The 22,374-nt window shown below is 37.9% G+C and overlaps 1 protein-coding gene across 1 annotated transcript in view; it reads left to right on the top strand.

Annotated features, from left to right (window-relative positions):
- Positions 1 to 441: 441 nt before the first annotated feature.
- LRP2 (LDL receptor related protein 2) overlaps positions 442 to 22,374 on the top strand; it is a 133,270-nt gene continuing 111,337 nt past the window's right edge. The window contains exons 1-3 of the mRNA XM_072874134.1: positions 442 to 535; positions 19,824 to 19,931; positions 22,122 to 22,244. Coding sequence (XP_072730235.1) covers positions 442 to 535; positions 19,824 to 19,931; positions 22,122 to 22,244 — 325 coding nt within the window. The remainder of the gene's footprint in view (positions 536 to 19,823; positions 19,932 to 22,121; positions 22,245 to 22,374) is intronic.

Genomic DNA, 22,374 nt, shown 5'->3' with positions numbered 1-22,374 from the left:
TTGTTTGGAGCATGCCTTTGGGACATTAAAACCTGGGACATATTTCACTTGCAATCTGAAATTCCCCTCATCTACTCAACATGTGCAGTGTAGCACCAATGGACTCTGATATAAAGTCTGCAAAGTGCAGGGACTTGGAAGCATCTTGCCTATCCTGCAAAGTGTGGAAGGAGGGGCAGAGGCAGCCTGTGGCTGCAGGGCCTGGAGCAGTGCCTGATTCCCTCATGCTAGTTCCGGGGCCGCCGGGTATAAAGAGCTTTATGCAATGTCTGGAGGGTGGGAGTTTATAGAAAACGCGATGTCTCAACAGGCGAACACGCCTTTCTTCTGCAACTAGCGGGATAGGAAAAAGACACCAGGCTCCTTGTGCTCCTGCTGTGCAGATCAGCACCCCGGAGTCGAGGAGCCAGCTTCTGAGGGAGCTGGAGCATCCCAGCCCAGATGGGACCTCACCATCGGATGGATGGAAGAGCAGCAACTGCTTGCAAACTGCTCATATTATTCACTGCATGCATAATGCAGGGCAGTTGCCAAGGTAAGCGCTACGCCCCAGCCTCTCCGGAATGGGACTTGCACCGCAAGGAGCCCATCCCTGTCCTGGGGACTTCTATGAGAAAAGACCAAAGTGCCTGAAAGTAGAGGGTTAAGGGGAGCCGATTCAAGTTCTTTCTAATAGCTAGGGGAGACAGTTGGCTCTTTCCAGGAGTCATTTGATGGAGTCGATTTCTGTTGTGGAAAAGGAAGTAGTGCCTTAAAAAAACACTACAAACACCACTGGCTCTTTAGCTTCACTTCGTCTTGGTTTTAAGTTATCCCGGGATGTTTCTTCTGATTGTTTTTCTGGTTTGTACAAACTTTTTTCTGGTTGTACAAGACAGCGACACACAAATGTTGCTAAATTTGGAGGGACAGCTCAGACTTTGCAACTCCACACTCTAAACTCGCAGTTTTACAGAGATGCAAGTGGGCAGCTTTTCCTGTAGCGAGTACTGCTTGCTGGCTGAGGATAAGGTTAAAAAAAAAAAACAAAGCACCCCAGAGTTTTTGCATTTTTTCCTTGCGATCTTTGTGCCCTTCTTGCCACTGAAGTGTGGGTGGTTTTGCAGAGCAGAGTTCACCTGCATTCCAAGAGCAGGTTTGGTGACCACTAGAATTGTACCTGGAGTGGTTTTTGCTGAGAAGCGCACAGGCTGCGGCGCTTGCACCCAGCCAGGGTGTGCCTGCGGGGGGGTTATGCGTGGGCAGGCTTGCCTACGTGTGGCATATGCAGTCATTTACAGAAGGCTATAGGAAAGAAACAGATGCTTAGTCTGGAGCACAATAAGCTCCCCTCAGTCGGTCTCAGCCGCAGATTTGAAGTTGAGAGAGGGAGAACTTTTTCTCTGGGCTTTGCTGTTGCTAGGCGACATCTGGGAGCATGTGACGGGCAGAGCAGGCCGAGTGCCGCTCCTCCGGTACTAATCTGGCTGCTGGGGATGGAGCAGCCGTGCCTCCAGCCCTCTCCCCAGCCTGGCTGCTGCCCATCTCTTCCTGTCTCCCCCTCCTCGCGCGGTTTAATTGCCCTGCAGTGAAAGTGAAGCCTGTCTTGTTGGAGCAAGAGTGGCTGCAGTGCATTGCGTCGGCCCCGTGTATTGACACGGCAGTCTTGCCGGTTGTGTGTGTGTGTGTGTGTGTGTTACGTGTGCGTTCAAATTGTTAATCTGCTTTCTTTGCTCAACTCTTAGTTTAAGCTCCTTAGACAGAATCAAGTAAGTAATTACACAGCAACTGCTGCTAGCAGCTCCCACTTCCGAGCAGGGCAATAGGAGATAGCTAATGTGCAGCAGGAGACCTGCAAAAGCTCTAACCAAGCAGGTCACACTGGGCAGAGTTAATCCGATGCACTGTTATTTTACATTGGATAGAATGGAAGCTGCAGGGCTGATCTAAAAGTTTATTTCTTTGCTCTACAGCCACTTTTGACTCTTCAGGACGTGCCTGGTAAATGAAATGACAGGATAAGCAGAGGGAAGTTTTGAACTAGCATCCAGAGGCAGTGGAAGTACAGAAGTTTTTTACTTTGATGGTGTCCCATCCACCCCTGCCTTCAGAGTAGAATAACTGTGCAAATGAAACAGTATAGTTTTAGTAATGGGTAACCGATACTAGTAAAATCTCTGGATAGCAATCTTGGCCACACTGTGATTATTATTGTGAAATACTTGGTATCCTTAAGTTCCAGCTCCTTGAATGTTGAGATCATGTCAGACTCTTATTTAAAAAAAAACATTAAGAGAATCATGAAAGCAATTCCAAGGCTCAGAAGGAAAATGGTGAAAATCGTATTATCTTGCCTAATCCTCAGTATTTTCAAAGGTGTTCCATGATGTTTTTGAAGGTTTTTGTTGGCAATACCCGAGTGTTCCCAGTATAAGCTGGATGTTTCTAGAAGTAGTTTCACCTGAGCACTTGCTCAAATGATAGTATAATGGTTCTTCGTTGATTGATCTAATTCTGGATTTACTGGAATTAAACATTCCACTTATAAACTGGATAAAAATATTGCCTCTTGTAATTGCCAGTAGTACAGGGCCTGGTTCTGCAGCCTTTACTCTATAAGCCTTGTTGCCTGTGGGGTAACTGTTATCAGAAAAAATGGCAGCTGGAATCTAAAAAACTACCTCAGTGAAGGCAGTGTCAAGAAGGAGCATCACGGGACTAACGTTAATGTTTGTTTTGAGGAATCTCAAAGTGCTTCATGTTCATAGTCATAAACTAGAGACACTGGATGGATGTACTCTCAGCAGTTTTGCAGAGGGCAAATGAGATCACTAGGGCAACTTTGCATTTGAACAATGAGTTCTTTAATGTTACTGCAAAGCGTACCAGATCTACATACTCATGCAATATTCCATGTAGTGTCTGTTATCGGGCTCACCTTTTCTAACATGGAAGGCCTGCTGTACTTTTTTTTGATGAGGATTTAGTACTTGAGAGTGTTTGAATTTTTTTCTGTTCTTAATGGTTCAGTACCAGAGGAACTGTTAGTTTCCTTATAAAATAATTCATATATATATAATAATCTATAAATCATTCATAGAAACCTACTTTCCTTTATAAAAGAGAACCCCTCCTTCTAGACACGCAGTATTAAGAACATTCTTCACAAATCCACTATAGTTACTATTTCTGTAGCCTATATATTTCAGATCACTTAAATTTCGTTCGTTGCTTTTTGGTGTGCCTTGGGTCCTGATGATCTACTTTCAACAGAGATTATGTAAATCTTCCAGAAAATAAATGTGTTAGTATTAAAATAATATGAATTATTTAATAAATGACATTGGTATTGATTTTTGTCACCAATTCTGTTAAATTAGTGCAAGTTACAAAACAATGCCAGTATAATCTTTTTCAGACTTGCATGTACTTACACTGAAATTCTGACTTTGCTGCAATTTATTGCAAAGTACCAAATTGCTATGTAAAGGCCAGGATTTCACTGTATTGTGTAGTTTACAATGTTTAAATTGTTGTTTGCCTCCTCTGTCTTTCTGGTGGATACTTCTGAGGATCTTTTTATTTCTTTAGCGTGCTTCCTGTATGGAATCAAAGATGACAGATTCACATTGCTGTGAATTATATGAGATCAATGATTGCTTAGCCAGGCTGTATATTTTCCTTGCTGATAATCATAATATTCGTGTAAACTTTCAAATTCTGGGAAATGCAGCTGAAATGCAAGCATCTCCATTAATGGTCTTTCTCTCTACATATATGCTAATTTTTTGAATTTTGGGATTCTATATTGAGTTAAGAGGCCAGAAGATCACAGCTAGGTTGACTTCTAGTATTTATTTTTTGCTCCTCTTTTCAATAACTCATAGTTTACTGACTTTTTTTTAAGGTTTCTGTTGTTGATCTCAAGATCAGAAGACTTAATTTTTTTTTTTTTTAGGAAAGCTGATTATCTATTCTGTATGCATCTCGGCAAAATGTGATTTGTGCACAAACTTTGCTGTAACACAAAAGTCGGTTCATCAAATTTGATTTACATCCTAAACCTCTGCAATGATAAATCATCAGCTTAAATGTGTCCCAGGCCAGTATGACTAAAATTTGTTACCATTATAAGGTCTATATTAGTCTGAGAATGAAGGCCATTCTAAGAATGAATCCATATGGTGTGATATCATAGCTCAGAAATCACAATGAACATTTGCATGAAGTGAGGCCAGTAATGAATAGGTATGATAAGACCAAGCAGAGAAGAGCTACAGCAGCTCTTTCCAGAATGGCATGGAGAAACACGCTTTTCCATCAAGCATTGTAATAGTTCAACCTCCAAATTAATAATTCAGTGGTTTTTAGACATTGCCTTCACTCAAATCTATTTAATCTGTCTGTAGGATGATGTATAGTGACGTTGCTGTAGGCGACAGGCCAGAGTCAGTATTCATACTCCCTTGTACAGCACCGTCCACATTTAAATGACAGGGAAGCCTGTCTGTAAGATTACGCTCCTGCCAAGACCTAGTGTTTGAAGACCTTGAGTGAGACTTTCCTTGGGGACTGAGGATTTGGCAATAATGAGACAGGAGAAAGGACGGCAAAGAAAATGAATGTACCAATGCAATCCTGACATAAAATTTAACAGGTATTGTGCATGACCTATGGGCTGCAGTGTTCGTAATCCTGCACTAGTATGATTTTCTTGGTTTCTCTTGGACATGTACTCGCACAAAGTCAAGAGCAAAAATCCCACTGAGTGTCGATCTACTGGCTCTGAACTAGTTTATTTCCTGAGGGCTGACAATTTAAAAGTACCTATCAGTGAAACATATTATAATCTTCTCACATTTTAATTAACGAGTGGTATTTCTGGGCACTGACAGTCTTTTTTTTTTTTTTTTTGTATGGTTCTTTTTAATGAGTAGCCTTCTTTTAGTACATCTCTTGAATTTTCTTAATAATTTACTCTTTTTCTGTATTCTATTCAGTAAAGCATATCAGGAATTTGCAAAGTAATCAGCTAAAGCGAAGAATGGGACAAACCCCAGAATTTTAGTTAAAAATTGAAAGCAGTAATTGGATGACGCCTAGTTAGATTTAGGTTCTATGCCAAATGCTAGAATTACAGTAAATAATTAAGCTACAGGAGTCAAGACAAATAGAGACAGAGCATCTAAGGAGATTTCAACTAAGATAAATGTGTGATGTATGCAATGCTTCTATTTCCCTGTAAGACAACCCAAAACCTTCTTTCATGTATTGAGCTGACTGGAAATTTGAGCAATGAAATCCTACTTTAATCCGGATTTACTTTCCCTGTGTTTTGCAGGAAATGAGCAAAGATTCATTTGGGGAAAAGGTAGAATGCAATTTCATTAAAGCCTTTTAATTCTTTTCCTTTTGGACTTCCTGGATCGACAAGAAATCAAACACACTGTTTGGAGCCTTTCCCCCTCCATATGCGTTCTTGCACTGTTAGATTATTGCCAGATCAAAGCCCAATGGTGTTTTTTTTTAACTTCTCATTATTTAGCACCGAATCTGGAGGTTCTTCTGTCGAGATTGTTTTTATAATCTGAATACTTTTATTTTTAATTGACCAGTAAACAGGCACATTGTAGAGGTAGTTCATTTTATCTTTATGAATATTGGATCAAATGCCATTCAGTCTTCCTACAATACTTGTTTTCACAAGCTCTCAGATCTAAATATTCTTCAGATAGACAAATATGTAACTTTGAATCAGATTGTACTATCACTTTTTAAAGCAGGAGTTTATAATTGTTTCTCATCTTTTAGAGCTCTGCTTAAAAACTGCTGGAACCATATAGCACTTTGGATGTTTCAAACAAATTAACACTTTCTAGAAGTTGTCCTTGTTGAAAAACATTAAAGGTCCTTTCTAATTAATGATCTACAGGTTGACATCTATGTAAAGAGAAGCTGATGTTTTTATTCTACTGTGGCTAATTAGTGATGATAATCAGGTAATTTGTCAGCTTCTTTTTAATAGCTTACACTGAATGTGGCAAATAAAGGACAGAGCTGTTTTTCAAATTATTTAAAACTAAAGTTTTTCTTTATATAATTTAATAATTATACTTTATTCTTAAAGATACCTTGAGCTGTTTCTAGATGAAGGAATAACAAGGTTTCTTCTGAGTCAACCCAGTGCAACTCCATTAATTTCAAAGAAATTATCCCTGAGTTGTACTGATCTAAGAGCTAGAAAATAGGATTTAGTGAAGAGTAAACATCTCTTTTAATAGCTTATTATTGTTTGAGATCCATTTTGAAGTCCACTTTCTTATGATAATGTTCATTTTATTAACTGCTTTTTGCTTCCTTAACTCAGCACACATTTAGAATAGCTTAAGAAAATGAAGTTTAATGAGTGAGCATAGAAATGTTTAATGGCATAGCCTTTAAGAGATTCCATAAGCTTTTTACTGTTGGTTTCAAGGCTTTTAATGTTTTCTTTGTTTTGCAATGCTTAAAGTGGATTAGAGATCTAAGGATCACTGTTACAAGTTTTGTTTTGGATTAATGAAATGACATATATGAGTTGACTGAAATTGTTCTACTTTTATGACCTGTTCTATTTTATGCTTTTAACATGGATAAGTTGCCTTTGTTTTACAATCAAGAAGCCACATCTTCAGCAAAAGGGCACTGTTTCCAGCAGCAGTGTGTCTGCTCAATTTTCTTGCACAAGCAGGTCATGATACTACACCCTGCTGAGTCGAGTCAAAGAATGGGGGTCCGCTCCAGTAGGGACTCCCTTTGATGGGGATTGCAGGCTCATGCTTTTGTGGAGCAAGAAGGATGGGGGTTTTAGTTGTGTTCTGTGGCATCTCTAAAAAAAAAAAAAAGGCATAGTCCACAAGATGTCCCGGGAACAGATACATTCACTGATATATTTAGAATCTAGGTAATGGTTTTTATCTTCAGAAACCATTTTGCACATTAGCAACTCAGATAAATATACCACAGAGAGTTTAGTCTGAGCAGAAGTATAGGGCCTGTAGAACTGGAGTACATACGTACATCAATAACCCTCCCCAGGTTTGCCCAGAAGAGGGAAGTTTACTATGTAAAGTTCACATTGTTCAACGCCAGTGGGAGACCCCATTTAGATCTGATCAACCCCTTGTCATACCTTGTCATCTAAGGGTACAGTTTCATTAGAAGTGATGAGCCAATTGAACAGTTCACTGCTGCTGGAAACAGGAGGCCCCGCTCTCCCTCCCTCTCTCCTCCAATGTCCCGTTCCCATGTTGCTGCCAGCCTTGAGTTCTTGCTGCTTGCTTTGTGCTAGCACCACTGCTCATTGGACCTCTCGGTGAGCTGCTTTCACTTACAAACCTGCAGGAAAACTAAACCAGGCCTAGGGAATTAGGTGGTTTCCCGGTGGCTTAGTGATTTAGTGCAGCATGCAGAAAGGTCTGATAGTTACTGGAGTTTGGAGAAGAAAGTGAACCTTGGCATCAAGTGGGAGAAGGACAAGAGTTGGAAAGAGGGAGAGAAAGAGACACCCCTTTTTTCCCCTATGGAAAGTCAGTGGGTTGTCTCAGCTGGCCATGCAACCACTGCGTCATGCTACTGCTAAGAAAATATAGGAAATGCTTGGCTAGCATGCTAGTTACAAGAGTGGTCCCATCAGGGCTATAGTGAACCAGTGTTAGCACTGCGGGAAACCCTTTTGTAAAGTTGTCTAGTGTAAACAGATGGCTGACTTGAATGGGACTGCTCCCGTGATCACTTTTGAGCAGGATTGTAGGACTGTTCTCAACCTGCAGTGCAATAAATGTGTTGGACGATAACCAAGCACATGGAATGTTGCTGCAGTTTTTGTTGGCCTTCTAGCTGTGTTAATAAAAATAACTTTTACTACTGTGAGCTCTAATAGGTTTTTAAACCATTTCATGTGAAACAAACGAGCTCCAGTTTGTGTCTGAAATGAGTGACAAAGTTTGTGGTGTCTTCTGTATGAATATACAAGCTGTTTTTATTAGCTTTGCAGTTTTTTACTGTTCTGTACAAAGTCAGCCACAGAATGCACTTTAAAGCCTCACTGACAATGAATTTTTGTTCCTAGTATTCTGTAAATGTAGCAAAGTCCTAAAATCCCTTTTGTTACCTCTGCAGTACATGAAAGGTTTTTAGTGGAGTAATTAAACTGCGTCTACTTCAGTTGTTAATCTGAGCCTTGACAAATTTCTGTTGGCTGAACCAATCGGCAATCTGAATAGAGCCTCAGACATAGCTCAGTTGTGGCCGGTCTTTTTCCTCAGGCAGGCCAGCCATCTGCTTCACCGGGAGCCCTGCCTGAGTGAAGAGGGCAACCATGACAATCGGGCCCCTTTGGCACTTGCAGAAGTGATATCCTGTCATGGAATTTGTGTTCTAACTGTAAGCAATTAAAAAAAAAGATGATTTAACAGTGGAAATGCAAAAATGCTGTTATGACTAGCTTTTATTAGTTTTGCAGTTTTTAACTTTATTAAGCCTGCCACAGAATGCATTATAAAATGGTTCTCTCACAGTGAAAATACAAAAAATGATAAAACTTTAAAGCTGAACTTCAAATCCTTTAGAAATTTGGGTATCTCTTGGATTTGTTTGAGGAAAAAAGAAACTAAAATACAAATAGTTAAATTCAATAAAATAATGAGTAGCAAAATTTAAATTAATGAAGAGTTAGGTAAAAGCGCCAACCTTGACAAAGTACTTTATCCATGCTAAGACTTTATCACCTATTAGGTAACAGAAACCATTCCTCCCTGGTTTTTGTTTGGTTTCCTAAAGAAAAGATGCTTTAGCGATTGATTGTTTTTTTTTTCAGATGTGCAATACTTTTTTAACTTGTTGGCCTATTTAACTTTTTCTAATGGGGGTCAAGAATTCTCAGAGACTTAAATCCCAAGAAATTTCATAAGGTAGTAGACAGAGGGAGAGACCGAGACCCAAATTATCACCCCATTAAGGGAAAATCTCGGTCATTAAACATTCCGTATAGAGATACTGACTCTCTGGCCAGCAATATACCAGGTGTGGTTACAGTCTTCTTCCTAGCAGGCATTTTGAAAGACTGATGGAAACTTGCTATGAGGAAGGGATTAGGATTTAAAGGTTGCAAGTCTGGAGGCAAATGCCTGCAGTTCTGTGAGCAATGTTATTTATATGTTGTGTGCTACCGCTGTGAAACTTGGAAGGCAATGTGTGCCTTGCCTGTGTTTTTGTGCGCTTGCTTCTGGATGTAAGTACCTAGTATGCAGTACTTGCATGCTCTTGTGTTTCCAAGGATGCAGTGAGTGTAGGGCTTACCCAGCTACACAAGCTAGAGCAGGAGACCCTTCTTCCCTGCTATTCACCTCTGTGCCTGGAACGCTGCTTAGAGTTAGCTAATGTAATTTAAAGCATCACTTAAAATATTATGCCTAGCAGCCACAAATGAAGGGAAGTAGCAGCAGAATCAAGCATCCTTAAAAAATCCAAATGGGTGAGTAAATCTGACAGTTGTAGAGTTTGGCTGGTTAGGGGAGATCCAAGTGAAATGCTTCCTTTCGGGCTGACAGGAAGTGTAATGTTTCAGTGGGAGACGATATTTCTTGTATTCATCCTCTTCTGATGAAGTCAAGGACTTTGTCTTTTTAGTTTGACAAACTATTTAGTATTACTGTTTGGGTGAAAGGATTTTTTAAACTATTTTTTAAACTGAAAACTATAAAGAAAATATACCACATTTAAAAATGAAATAGCCAAAGCATGATTTAATTCTTATTGTTAATTTTCAGGTCTATTAAGATAAAGTTGCATTTTGTGTGAGCACATTGGACAATGTTGTTTCAGGTGATCCTTCCTTTACTCGGGCCTGCCTTAGCACATGCAATTCCCTTTTCAAGAAGCTTGTTAAGGAGTGACCAGGCATAGCTATGAGCTGCTAGCTGAAATTGAGTCACTACTGAATAAGGGAGAAAAGTGATGAGTGTAAATGCATCTGAAGAAATATATGTAGTTTCTAACATCATGAGCAGTAGTAAATAGCATTAGAATGTCTATCTAGGCACACTAGATGCTTGTAGCATATGATCTATCCTCCACTGACATGTCAGTTTTTCTGCTTTTCTGAAAATGTTCTCGCATGTTTAGTTTGCAACAAGTAACAGTCACTGCTTTTGAAGTGCAAAATGATGGCTAGTACCCTATGAAACTTTGGGGCACAGCTTAAGTTATCTTTTTTATCTAGAGTCACACTAGTTATGATGGTGCTACTCAAGTAGTGAAGAATTTTGTTATAGATATGGGTTCTGTGGTGGGGAGAGAGAAACAGCTTACGCTTTATGTGCTTACCGTGTTTATTATCTGTAAGGGAAAGTGGTTTATTTTTTGCATGACAAGTTTCATTTTTCATTTAATAACTTGTGATATAATATTGCAGTCAGGTTTATGATTTTGCAAAGTGTTATATATTGCATAGCAATTTTCAATCTAGCAATAATACATAAAAGAAATATAAAAAAATACACAATTTCACTGTCACAAACTGGATTGGAAGGCTCTTACTGAGGCTGGTTCCTAGTGCTACAATGACTCATCAGCTTTCAGGAGAGCATGACTGAATTGAATGCAGCTCACCATCTCAGCATGGGGTCTAATTTTGAGACCAAAGAGCACATTGGTTGGAAAATTTATTTAAAAACAGTACAGCTCTCAAAATGAGAATAGCTTCCTGCGAAGGTTGTTTTATCATCTGCTAACTGCATCTATCGGACTTTCTCAGTGGTATGTACTGTAAATGTTCTCTCTAAGTTGTTTAGGCACTTTTTTTTCATTTTCCACACACTCTGTAGTTGTAAATACTTCCTAGTCTTGAAGATTTTCCTCATTTGGTTATATTCCCCCCCTCACTCTGTTACCCAATTGTTATTCTACAGCAGCCTTGGGGCCATTAGCAAGGTTCATTCTTATGAAAATGCTTGGGATGCTTCCTTCTGTGAATAACTGGGGGTGTCTTTATTTCTCCTGTGTTTGCTTGTTCTTCTTCCTCTTTATGTCATTTGGTCAATTAGAACAGATTTTTGCATATTTAATGTGCCATTCATGAAAAAGAAGCTTCTGGGATTTAGGAGAGCTCAGATGTGTATGCTTCCCTAGAGATCCACAGTGCTTGCTTTGCTTACCTGGCTAACACAATCACAATTGATTTATGTGGATTAAGACACCTAATGGCAAGACAACTGGTTGAGGTTATCCAATTTAGTGCAGAACATGTTCTTTACATGCAATGTGTCCAAAGTACATTTTTATATTGTGAAGGCTAATAATTCAGTACTGCAAATACTGGTTCTCTTGAATTTGGCCATACAGATAATAACTTTACTAAATTCTCTAAGAAAGGAGTACAAATAGTTTTTATTAGTCTCACCTTGGAAAATACTTTGTATACTGTTGGGGTTAAAGAAATTGTCCAACAAAAATTAATGGCTGATTCTCAGTTATCACTGAAGTACAAGAAATTTAACAGTCACTTAAATGTAAGAAGGAACCTGGTCTGTTCAATATAAGGAATATTTATCAGTAGAAAGGAGTATCACCTCCTGTCTGTTAGAATTAGCCCTTGCTTAAATAGATTATTTCTTGTTCCTGCCTTGTTATAGGACTAAGAAGATAGTAAGAGTTTATTTGTTGCTTTTTAAAAAGTGTGTGAGTTGAAGGAAGATTATAAAGGAACTTAATTTTAATTAATTTGCTTATAGTACTGTACGATGGTAAAGATACATAGTATGGATATGTGCTGTTTGTAAGCATTTATGATAAATAAACTGTCATGGTTTTAAATTTAAGAAGTTTATTTTTTTACATTTAGGATAAGTTTGAATAATTTTTAAATATTATATATCTTAATTTTTTAATTTTTTTTTCCAGAATGGCTGGTTTTAAAGTGATAACATAGAAACCATAGTTATTTTGTTCTGAATACCAGAGCTTTAAGAAAAAAAAATAAATTTAAAACTGAGAGTTTTTTCTAAGAGATCCATACATGGATTATCAGAAAACTAGGATCTTGTTCTCTTTATTATTAGTTCAGGCTTATACTTGAAAAAAACAAAATTGAATAGATTTCTTAAAAATGAATTTATAAACCATTTCTGTTTTTATCAGGCTGTTTGCATTTGTTGCCTTTTCAATTAATAAAACTAAGGTAGAGAGGATGAGGATTATGAATATCTTTGACGTTGCTAGGAGGCATTTACAGTGTCATTCCTTTGAACTTGATGTCTGCAGGAGACTTGAACCCTTTTTTCTTTGCAGGAAAGCTTTCCTGCTTAGTTTCAGTAGATTAAAATCCTGAATTTCTTTAATTCTTGGATTTATGTTGAGGCATTAGCAGAAATGAATCTACAGTCCTTTTATAACTGTATTAACTGAAAACAAATAGTTTAACATAGAATACACTAATTTTAAGTATTTCTTAAAAAGATTTTGCATGTGAGCATTATTAAAATGAGATTTGATACTTCAGTTTTAACAATGGTTTTAGTTGACAAGTGTCTGTATGTGCAAGAGCATGCAGACAAAGCACAGAATATAATGTAGATTTTGCTGTGTCCAGACTTCCTTTTTTCTTTTTTTTTTTAACTACTTGGCAAGTGATTTTGAAAGGGAAACCATAAAAATCTGCTGTTGCTGCAGTGAAACATTTCTAAGTCCATAATGAAAGACAAAATTTTCACTTTTGTTCTTGAATTTTAAGGTGCTTTTTATTAAAAATCAGTGAGTAAAAATTTAAAATGTAGGTACTGGGTTCTACTCTGACAGGCAAGATCCATGTATTACAGCTTCTGATACCCATCATTCCACTGAACTCAGGACATGGTTTCCTCAAAATTTTGTCTCCTGTGAGTATGGAATATCTAGCTTATTCATCTGAGATAGAAATAGACTGCATATCCAGGTAGGCTTACAGAAAGAAACAAATGAGCAAAGATTAAACTTAAGTTTCTTTTCTGTTTTCATTCCTCTCACCCTCCTGATATCAGTTCTATGTATAATCCAGTAATATATAAGGTTCTACATGTGATAGGACTTTTAGGGAGAAGGGCTAGAAGTATCATTTTCTGCTGTTTGGTGGAGCAAAAGTTATTTTATTATTGTCATCAATGGGTTTCTGCTAATTTTTGAGGAAGCTGTGCACCTGGGACTTGGGAGCCAAATCTTAGTCCAGTTAGTGGCAGTGGAGAGCCAAATCTGTTGCTTCAAGCTCAGTCCTTTATCATTTCCACATCCCCCCGTGCAATAATCTGAAATAATCTGTATGATTTGTGTACCAGAAGGTTTTCTAAAATGTCTGCATCTTTGCTTGGGGGCTAGGGAGTGCATAATATAACAATCAAATTAAACAAATGAAGTACTTCTGCACATGCATCACATGATGTTGTTGGCATTCAGAAGAATAAATGGGCTCAAAACCAGAGTAGACAACTTTTGTGAGTAGTGCATTGATGACTGTTAAACACACCAGAGTTAGAGATGGAGTCTCTGGCTAGGAATCCTTCCAACACTGATTGGTAGAAGGTGGGAGACCCCTCCATAGGAATAATCAAGATATATGTGCCTTGTTTCTTGTGCTGTCTACTAAATATACCAGCAAAAGTGAGTGTGCCTCTCGTGTACTGTGACTTCCTGGAGTGCTACTGGAGAAACAGTAGAATATGAATATGCATTGGTGAAGGGAAGAGCAGCACCATTTGGCCTTTGCTTATTGACATTGCGGCACCCAGGTGAGTTCAAGTGCCTATCATCTTTATGCTGCAAACTATCTAGGGTATGACCCTTCTTTTTATTAAGTGTTTGTACAGTGCAAGGCACAAAGAGCCCTTGATCAGCTACTGAGTCTGTAGATGCTATTTTACTAACAATAATCTCATTATAATATGTAATTGGATGATAATTCAGTAATAGAAATCCTATACTTCCCTATTAACGTTGTAACTCTGTCTCTGGCACTGCAGCTCTTCTGCTTCAGATTGTCCCTTGACTAGTCCCCCCGTCCACCTATCAGTCTGTATACAGAGATCTTGCAGTCATGTGAAGTGGGTGCAGACTCACATTTGTACTGTCTTTTTGTTGGCATTGTGAGTTAAAATTATTTCTCTAATATAATCTAGTTTAGAGACATGCAGGTACAAAAGACGTTCTGTGTTGCAAGGTCTTGAGGACTGAAGATAAATCTTGTACTGCTTTCTGTAATACCTATAAATGCTCATGTGGTCTGTGTTTTTATAATCTGAATAGTTTGTATTAAATATAATAGAGTTTGCAGAGTGTAGGAAGACTGAAAGTTAAATATTGTCTCAAGGTATATGAAATTTAGCATAACTTTATCAGACTATTTTTCTTTGTATTTAAAATAATCTTTGTTCATTTGCCTATTATAATTGCTAGCAGAATACTACTTTTCAGTATCACAAGGCATTTTACAATAATAAGCAAAGGTTTTTCCTGAACTATGGATTTTACTTCTTTCTTCATTAGTGTGGGGGAACAGAGGTGGAATTTCCAGAGGTTCAGCTTCCCCTCCCTGAGCATTCCAAAACCTCGGGCTGTTTGACATGTAATTAAGCGAGGCAAAAATCTGACATCAAAGTGTATGGAAGATGATTCTCCAGGATTCTTCTACCTGCAAGGCCACTGGAGTGGGCTGTTCTGTTTGGGGGCCGAATGGGAACAGAGAGTACTCTTTGTTGGAAGGCAGAAAGGGAGAAAAGAGAGCTTGTCACTTATTTTTCTTTTTGTAAAATTTATGTGGAAGAAGCTTGTAATGTACAGTTTGTTTGCACTTGTTGAAAAACTGTGGATGTATTAAAGGTGGAACTGTTCAGTTGAAAAAATATTGCCTTGAAGAACGTTGCTCTTTTAAATGCAAAAAGTCTGTTGAGAGAGATGATTCCTGAAGTGTAAAGGAATTGCAGCAGTGTAAGTTTCATTTTTGAGTGGACAGTTTGAGAGTGGTACAATCTACCCTGGGCTTAATACATTCTTCATTACTTTAAATCTTTCATTCAAGCTTAACTGTTAAAGAGGTGTCGGCAGTTCTCAAAGGTATTGTGAGCACAAGGAAGAAAGAACGAATGAGGGGTTTTGGCCTGTTCTGTACAGTCAGAATAGACAGTCATGGTGCCCTTAATCTGTGGATGACAAATGTAATTCAAACGATTTGTAGTCAAAGTTAAAAGTATGAGGGACTTCAAGGTTGAATGGGCAGGTAGAAAGCGTATGAAAAGAATTAGAAAAGACTAGAACTGTTCGGAGAGGAACTGAAAGGAGTCTAAAGTAATGCAAAGTATGGCAGAGAGTAAGGCAGTATTGGTTTCCATTATAAGCCGACCATAACATTCTGGTTTTAAGACAAGAGGATTGAATTTAAGCTTTAATTCTCCATCTAAATATTTCTACACAAACTTACTGGGGCAAATGAAGCACAGAGGAGGTTGAGAGGGTGTAATGGACTGCCTTGCTATTGCAGACTGTAGCCCTATAGGTTAAACCATTGTGCTGTGAAATGCCTGAAGCTATTAACCTCTCTCTCTTCTGCTGGAGTTCCATATGACTTAATGTGATATTGAGTAACATTCTTTAGTGGTGTGAAGGTTGACTACCATCCTCTAGTGGCAGTGGGGTTTGTCTTTGGCAGTGGTTTAGCTTAGGATACTTCATTCCTATGCAGGCAACACTTGTTGGGCAAAACCTGTCTTGCAGAACATAAGGTAATTGTATTGAATAGGGCTTGTATTGCATTATTTCCTTTGGTAAGAGATACATTTATTTTTAATAAATTAAAAGCAAAAAAAGGTTTTTTGTTTGGTTAGTGTTTTGTTCAATCTTTGCTCTGACAAGATCACTATTATGTTGCTTTATTCCAGTGGAAAATGACTACCTGGCATAATCTTTGTGCAAGTAGCTTACCCAGAGCCAGTAATATTAGCCTGCTTGTTTTTACCTGAGCAAATTGTGAATATTAATCATCCACTCAGGAGTCTCTTATAAGAGAATCCCAGACACAGAGAACCACAGAAAGTCTAGTGACAAACTTAGCACAAAGCCCAGAGATAGTAAGCATAGCAAGAAGTTTAGAAATAGTGTTTTGGGCTATATTTTTCCAGTGATGCTTCTGATCTTTGGTTTGCATTTTTCAGTACTAGGCAGGTTTATATTAAAGATGATATCATATATTTGTTTTTTCCTTGGTGTTTTCCTGAATATTGAGCAGTTGAAACAGATCTTATCTTTCAAACTGATTTTTGTTAATGCCCAGAGATTCTTCTTTATATATGTTCTCGTGTGATTCATAAGGTCTGCCATGCATTTTTTAGTCTGTATTTTAGTAGTGCTTTAATCACAGTCAGAAGACTAAAACTAAATTATAGTAAAAGTAGACCAACACCAAAAATTCAATCATTTCTGAATTTTGAACTTTCAAAAGTCACCTAGATTCTTTTCTATTAGCAAATTTTAAGCATGACAGTGAAGATTAATTGTTTTACTGCTTGTTTTTAAACTCAGTGGTTATTTCCTCCAGGAATCCTGCTAACAGGATTCTGTTTGCCTGAAAGAGGTGTCTGGTTTTATCAGCATCTGTCAGAGTAAATCAGAATTTCTATGGAAATCAGCTCATTAGTATTAATTGTTGGCAATGTCTGACTGATTCATGAGCTGCCTTGCCATTTTAAAAAAATCTCTTATTGAAAGCAAAACCTTCCATAAAATTACTAATTACTAATGACTAATCCTTCAGTGAATCGAGGCTTCAAATAATGGCAATAAACAAGCGGATACCCCTTGGCTTCTGACAGTCCCCGCTCTTGCTGAAACCCAGGTGCTGCAGGCTCACACTGCATAGCATATACCAATGGAAATAGTCCCTTTGGACTCCATATGCTTCCTCTGTGGAAGCATATCTAGTATGTGTGTCAAATCATTACTAGTCAGTGTGAGTAATGCCTGCAACATTTTTACTTAAATTAATACTGTTTAAAACATATAACTAAATTCATAGTAACTAAATCACAGTTCTTCAAATCTCATAAGTTTCCAGTACTTGTTTTCAGCAGAATATGTACAGTTAAGTTTTGAGAAAATGGTCTCTGTAGTTGTCTATAGTAACAGACCTGGTTATTGCTGACATGGTTATTTTTCTTTCATTCTGGATATTTCTCCTGGGTATTCATAGCAGTAATTTTGTAACCACGCATTTTTCCCCTGATTACTTTCTCCTTTATCAAAGTTAGAATTGTTTTTGTTCTCAGTTGAAACACAAGCTTCTTAGAACCTTGGTGAGAAGTGCCCTTGATACTGCAGATCACTTTTACTTCTTCCATATTACTTATTTTCAAGTAATTGTCTGTCTCTGTCTGTCTGTCTGTCAATTGATTGTCTTTTTAATGAATTAACATCATTATCTGCTATGTAATTTTCTTTGTTCTAAAGATAATATAAAACAGTGATAAGTGAAGTATCAGTCTTTCGTATTTTTATAGGTGTTTCAGAACTCTTTGCCTTGAGTTATAAGTAAGCATGGAAGATAACATTTGAAAAGCCTAATGCTGTAATTAAATGAATTATAACAGGTCTGATGAAGAACTGTGTAAATGGACATTGATACAGCACTTACTGTATGTAGGTGTGAGCAACTTAAACTATAATTCTGCAAAGTATTACAGAGTGTAGGAGAACTGCATGATTTGCAGGTTTTCTGTTAACACACGGTTACCATTTCTCATACTGTACAAAGGCTGCTATGTTTATAATGCTTTCTAAAAAGTTTATCAATGTTATCTCCTCATTTTTATCACTATAAGGGTATGTTTAACTTAATACAAGATAGGCAAATAAATTAGCAGTGTTGTACATAGTGCTTGAAATTTTTTTGGCTGCTTATTATTTAGAAATAATATACAAATTGCTCCTATTGCTTGTTTATAAGCATCTGTTTCATTAGAAATGCTAATCATGTGGATGCAGATTTAATTCTGTATTATAACTTCTTTTTAAGTAAGTGGCTATGAATATTCCAGTGGTTTTGAATAGCAGTAATATACTAAATATACAAGCAGATTTAGTATTTGCTTTGCATAGTAGTTCCAACTGATAAATGGTGGTTTATATGTTGTATTTATTAGAGCTTTAACTGCTAATCTCATGTGGAAATGTTGCTTTGTAGGGCAAAATTCAGTGAGAGGGCCTGGGATTCCAGAGTGAACTTGTACATTCCTTCAGGGCATTTTTGCAAGGGAGGTTGTTGTGTTTTAAAGGTAGTTGATAAGAGACCTGCACCACCAACCCCAGACCTGCACCACCAACCACCATCATGCATTAGTCTATAGAAGGTATTTGGGTGAACATACTCCTGTACCACTCCGTACCACCATTTATCCAAGTGAAATTTTTGACCATTTGCAGGATACATTATAAATCAGGATGTCACTACCAGACAATCAGATTTGAACATTCCTTGCATAAAGTAGCTTGCCTATATCCCTTAGGAATACATCACTTAACTGTGTTTATGTGACAGTGTTGATATGCCTGGTTTTACATGAAAGTTAGGGTAGCGTGTTATTTATGTCATCATGAATTCAAAAAATAGGTGGTTGTGCTTTATGTACACTGAGGTTATCTTCTCTGGACAAATCATTCAGAATAATTGAAAGACGTAGTTTTTGTCATATGGCTATTACTTAAATCAGGAAACAGGATTTTTTTTCTTCACAGTTGGGCTTTGCTACTACCTCAGTTTTTTTCAGTGTTCCCTTCTCTGAGGTGCTGACAACAGATTAACATGAAACAGAGCTCTGTTGAACCTAATGATGTTATAGCTCATTGTGTTGGGGACCTATAAAACTGTTCACTCCCTTTTTATGAGGCTGTAGTCACAATGAAAGGCCATAAACAGTGCATTTTCTCTTTCCTACGGGACTGGAGATTTCATTAGTCGACTCTAATAAAGGCCTGATCCAGCTGCATTTACACCTGGGAATGAATGCTTCTTTATCAGGTCGTAATCCTTAGTAGGTCAAGCAGGAGGGAATGACAGCAGGATAGCTTTTGATCAGCCATAAATGTCTGAAAGCTTAATTTCTTTTAAAATTATTTGCTATTCAAATGTTGACTGAAGACATGCTTTCCTGTACTTCAGAGGAAAGATTTTGAATATTAGGGCATTATTAAAAAACAAAACAAAACTGAGGTCTTTCTGTACTTTCAAGCAGTCACTGCTGAAACTAGATTTCCACATCAGCTAAGGGGATTATAATTATTATTATTTTTTTAAATCCTCAGAGACTCTGGGGAGGACTAATGTTTAGTGTGTTTAGCCCTTAGAAATAACGTGGAAAATGATGCTCTACCTTTATTTAAGTCTATACTGCTTGTGAATTTAAAACTGATGCATTCCTGCTAAATAGGTTTCTGTAGTGTAGGTGGTCCTCTGAGACTTGTTTGGGTTATTTTTCCCTTTTTTGTGTGTTTTTTTTTTTGTTTGTTTGTATAATATACAAATATTAAAATTATGGGAATTTTCTAGCAATTTAGTTGGGAAAGGTACTGTAAAATTTAGAGCTGGTTCTTTTCTTTTTTTGGTTGACTGGGTATGTAGAGATCTTTTTTATATATATACTTACTTATATTTTTGTATTATCATAATATTATTTTCTATTCTTTCTATGCGATAAGGTGATGGATAGATTACAGTTGTTTGACAGGAACACACTCCACTGTCTGTTTTTATGTGCTGGTACTGCTAACCTGCTTGTTACTCTGCTTTACCACAGGATGTGAGCGGGGGCAGTTTCGCTGTGGAAATGGTCGCTGTATTCCTGCAGATTGGAGGTGTGATGGGGCTAGAGACTGCTCAGATGATACAGATGAAGCTGGTTGTCGTAAGTGAAACAACTATAGAGCAACTTTTTTGTAATATAAGAAATACTGAGATCCCAATGTGCTCAATGTGCTGTGTGAATATTGCAGGGGGAGAAAACTCCTAGTTGTCTTGAGATTACTGCAGAATCTGCTTAAGAGTCATATTTCTTGAGTCCATTTGCTTTGGTAGTCAGAAAATCAAGTAGTGCTCAACTTCTAACATGACTTAGCCTTCTCTTAAAAACCTGGGTGTCCAATAATGCTGTTTCATTTGATGACTCATGTCCTAAGTAGGTGTAGAAATGTATTGTATTCCATTATTGCAGTAATCCTGAATATTGGATGTACGTACAGTTACCACCAGCATCACTTCAGCTCCAGATCTTTGGATCTTTCAGGCCCTAGACAGCAAGCTGTGCCTACAGCACCTTAAGTAGAGTCTTTGTTAGTTGTCTAGAGTAGGTCGTGTTATCCTCAGTGCCAGCAGCTCAGGGACAACGATTGCATTCAGATGGGCTGTAATATCCATGCACAAAGATTCTCTCAAGCTGAATGTTGAAAAGTTGTGAAAATGAAGAAATTCCCTCCACCGTCTGTTTTCAGGAACCCGCCTGCATTTTACCTTCTTGGTTCTAGTGTTCTTTGAGGTCTTGTGGGCTGGTGCAGTTAGCAGCCCACTTACAGGTTAGGCCAGTTTTTGCCCCTCAGCTGATGGGGAGTGAGAAGGACTAATTTATGTTGGTTCTTTTCACACTGGATTGTTTCTTTGCTGCTTGACCCATATAATAATTGGAGGTCATTCACACAGCTTGGCAGTCTGATTTGTTGCTTAGCACTTTAGTTAGCTCCAAAAACCTGTGCAGTTCCGGATGAATAATGCCTTAAACTGGCAAAAGAAAATGGTGTCGTCCTATAGCTTGCTATTTCAGCTTAGTTCTGAACTGCAACTGGAAACAAGTGGTTGGGCTTTGAACAAGGAGTGGGTAAAATTCACACTGACTTTGTGAAAGATAATGCCCCCCTGACGACACTTACTACATTTGTCATGGTTATAAGCATGAAGTTGAGTTGTTCTCATTTTCATACATGTGGTGAATTAGGAAAATGAAAATTAAACTTTTAGGTTTTTTTCAGTTAATTGTGCTTTTAAAAACAATATATTAATGTGCTATAGGTAGTGGGACGCGTAAGTGTCTAGGAGGATAGTTTTAAACTGTTTAAAGCTGGCCTACGGTTAAAATTATATTACAAGATTATTCTTTGGTTCTTAAAACAGGAATCAAAAAAAAGTATGCATGAAGTGCATTGTCTGTAGTATGTGATCGATTTTATCCCTCTAATTGCTTTACCTCTAATGTAATTTTGTAGTTCTCAACTCTAAATCTACAAAGTGATTTAATTTTCTCTCTTGATGCTTTGTTTACATTGGTAGTTGTGCTTACATATCATTCCATGAGCACAAAGTGTTTCTAGCTGACTTCGCGGTACTGCGAAACGTGATCCTGAGAAAAAAGATGGTTAAGACCAGAGTCCTGTCTACTGGACTGTGTTGTCCTAGTGATTCTTCCCAGGAGTATTAACTAAGGATGGAGTAAGCTGTAACACAGTTTCAAACATTTATTTTGCTTTCTCTCTAATGGCTCCCTGTTGTTTGGCTATTTGAAAAGTACAGAGTGGAGCTGGGACAGCAACATTTAGGTTGTTCTGACCTGACCCTCACTTTTGCCTCTTGAGTTCACAGAGAAGAGTCATGAGCTTGTTTTGAAAGACCTTCCTACCAGGGACAGAGCACCTGAGGTGGAGTGACAGCAATTGAACAGACCCCTGTGAGACTAGGGAAGCTAGCATGACTCCATATATAAGTGAAAAAAGAGAGGCTCTGCCAGAGGGCATTTCAGAGCCCTAAGCTTTTGCTGTGACCTGCCTCCTAGGGGAGCCTGTGTCTCCAGGGGAGGATACAAATCTGAAGATTCATACACAGGAGTTCACTAAACTAAATTTTGCCTTTAAGCATCCTTCTGCTGGCCCACTTTCCTCTCCCTGCTCTGTCCGTTTTCTTTGGTTTGTCAAATGCTTCATGTGTTTAGTGGAAGTTACAGTCAATCAACACTTGAACCTTAAGTCTTCTTTTCCCTTATTTAATTATTTTCTTTGAAAGTGCTTTCCCAGATGTCTGTGAAATGACAATTTTTTTTCATTGCTTACACTAGCACAACCTACCTGTGAGGGAAATCAGTTTCAGTGTCAGACTGATGGCGAATGTATCCCACAGTCATGGGTTTGTGATGATGAGGAAGACTGTGAAGATGGCTCAGATGAGCATCAACAATGTCGTAAGTATTTAAATTCTAATCTTATACCAGCTTTGTGAAATAAGCTAATTCACATGGCAGCATATTGAGAACATATAGAAACAAGCCTGCCCTAAGTACAGCTTTTGCCAGAAGAGTCTAATGTTATACC

The sequence above is a fragment of the Ciconia boyciana genome, chromosome 10 (assembly GCF_034638445.1).
Source record: "Ciconia boyciana chromosome 10, ASM3463844v1, whole genome shotgun sequence".
NCBI classification, from domain to species: Eukaryota; Metazoa; Chordata; class Aves; order Ciconiiformes; family Ciconiidae; genus Ciconia; species Ciconia boyciana.
The sequence above is the reverse complement of the archived record's forward strand: the minus strand, read 5'-3'. Positions and strand labels throughout refer to the sequence as shown.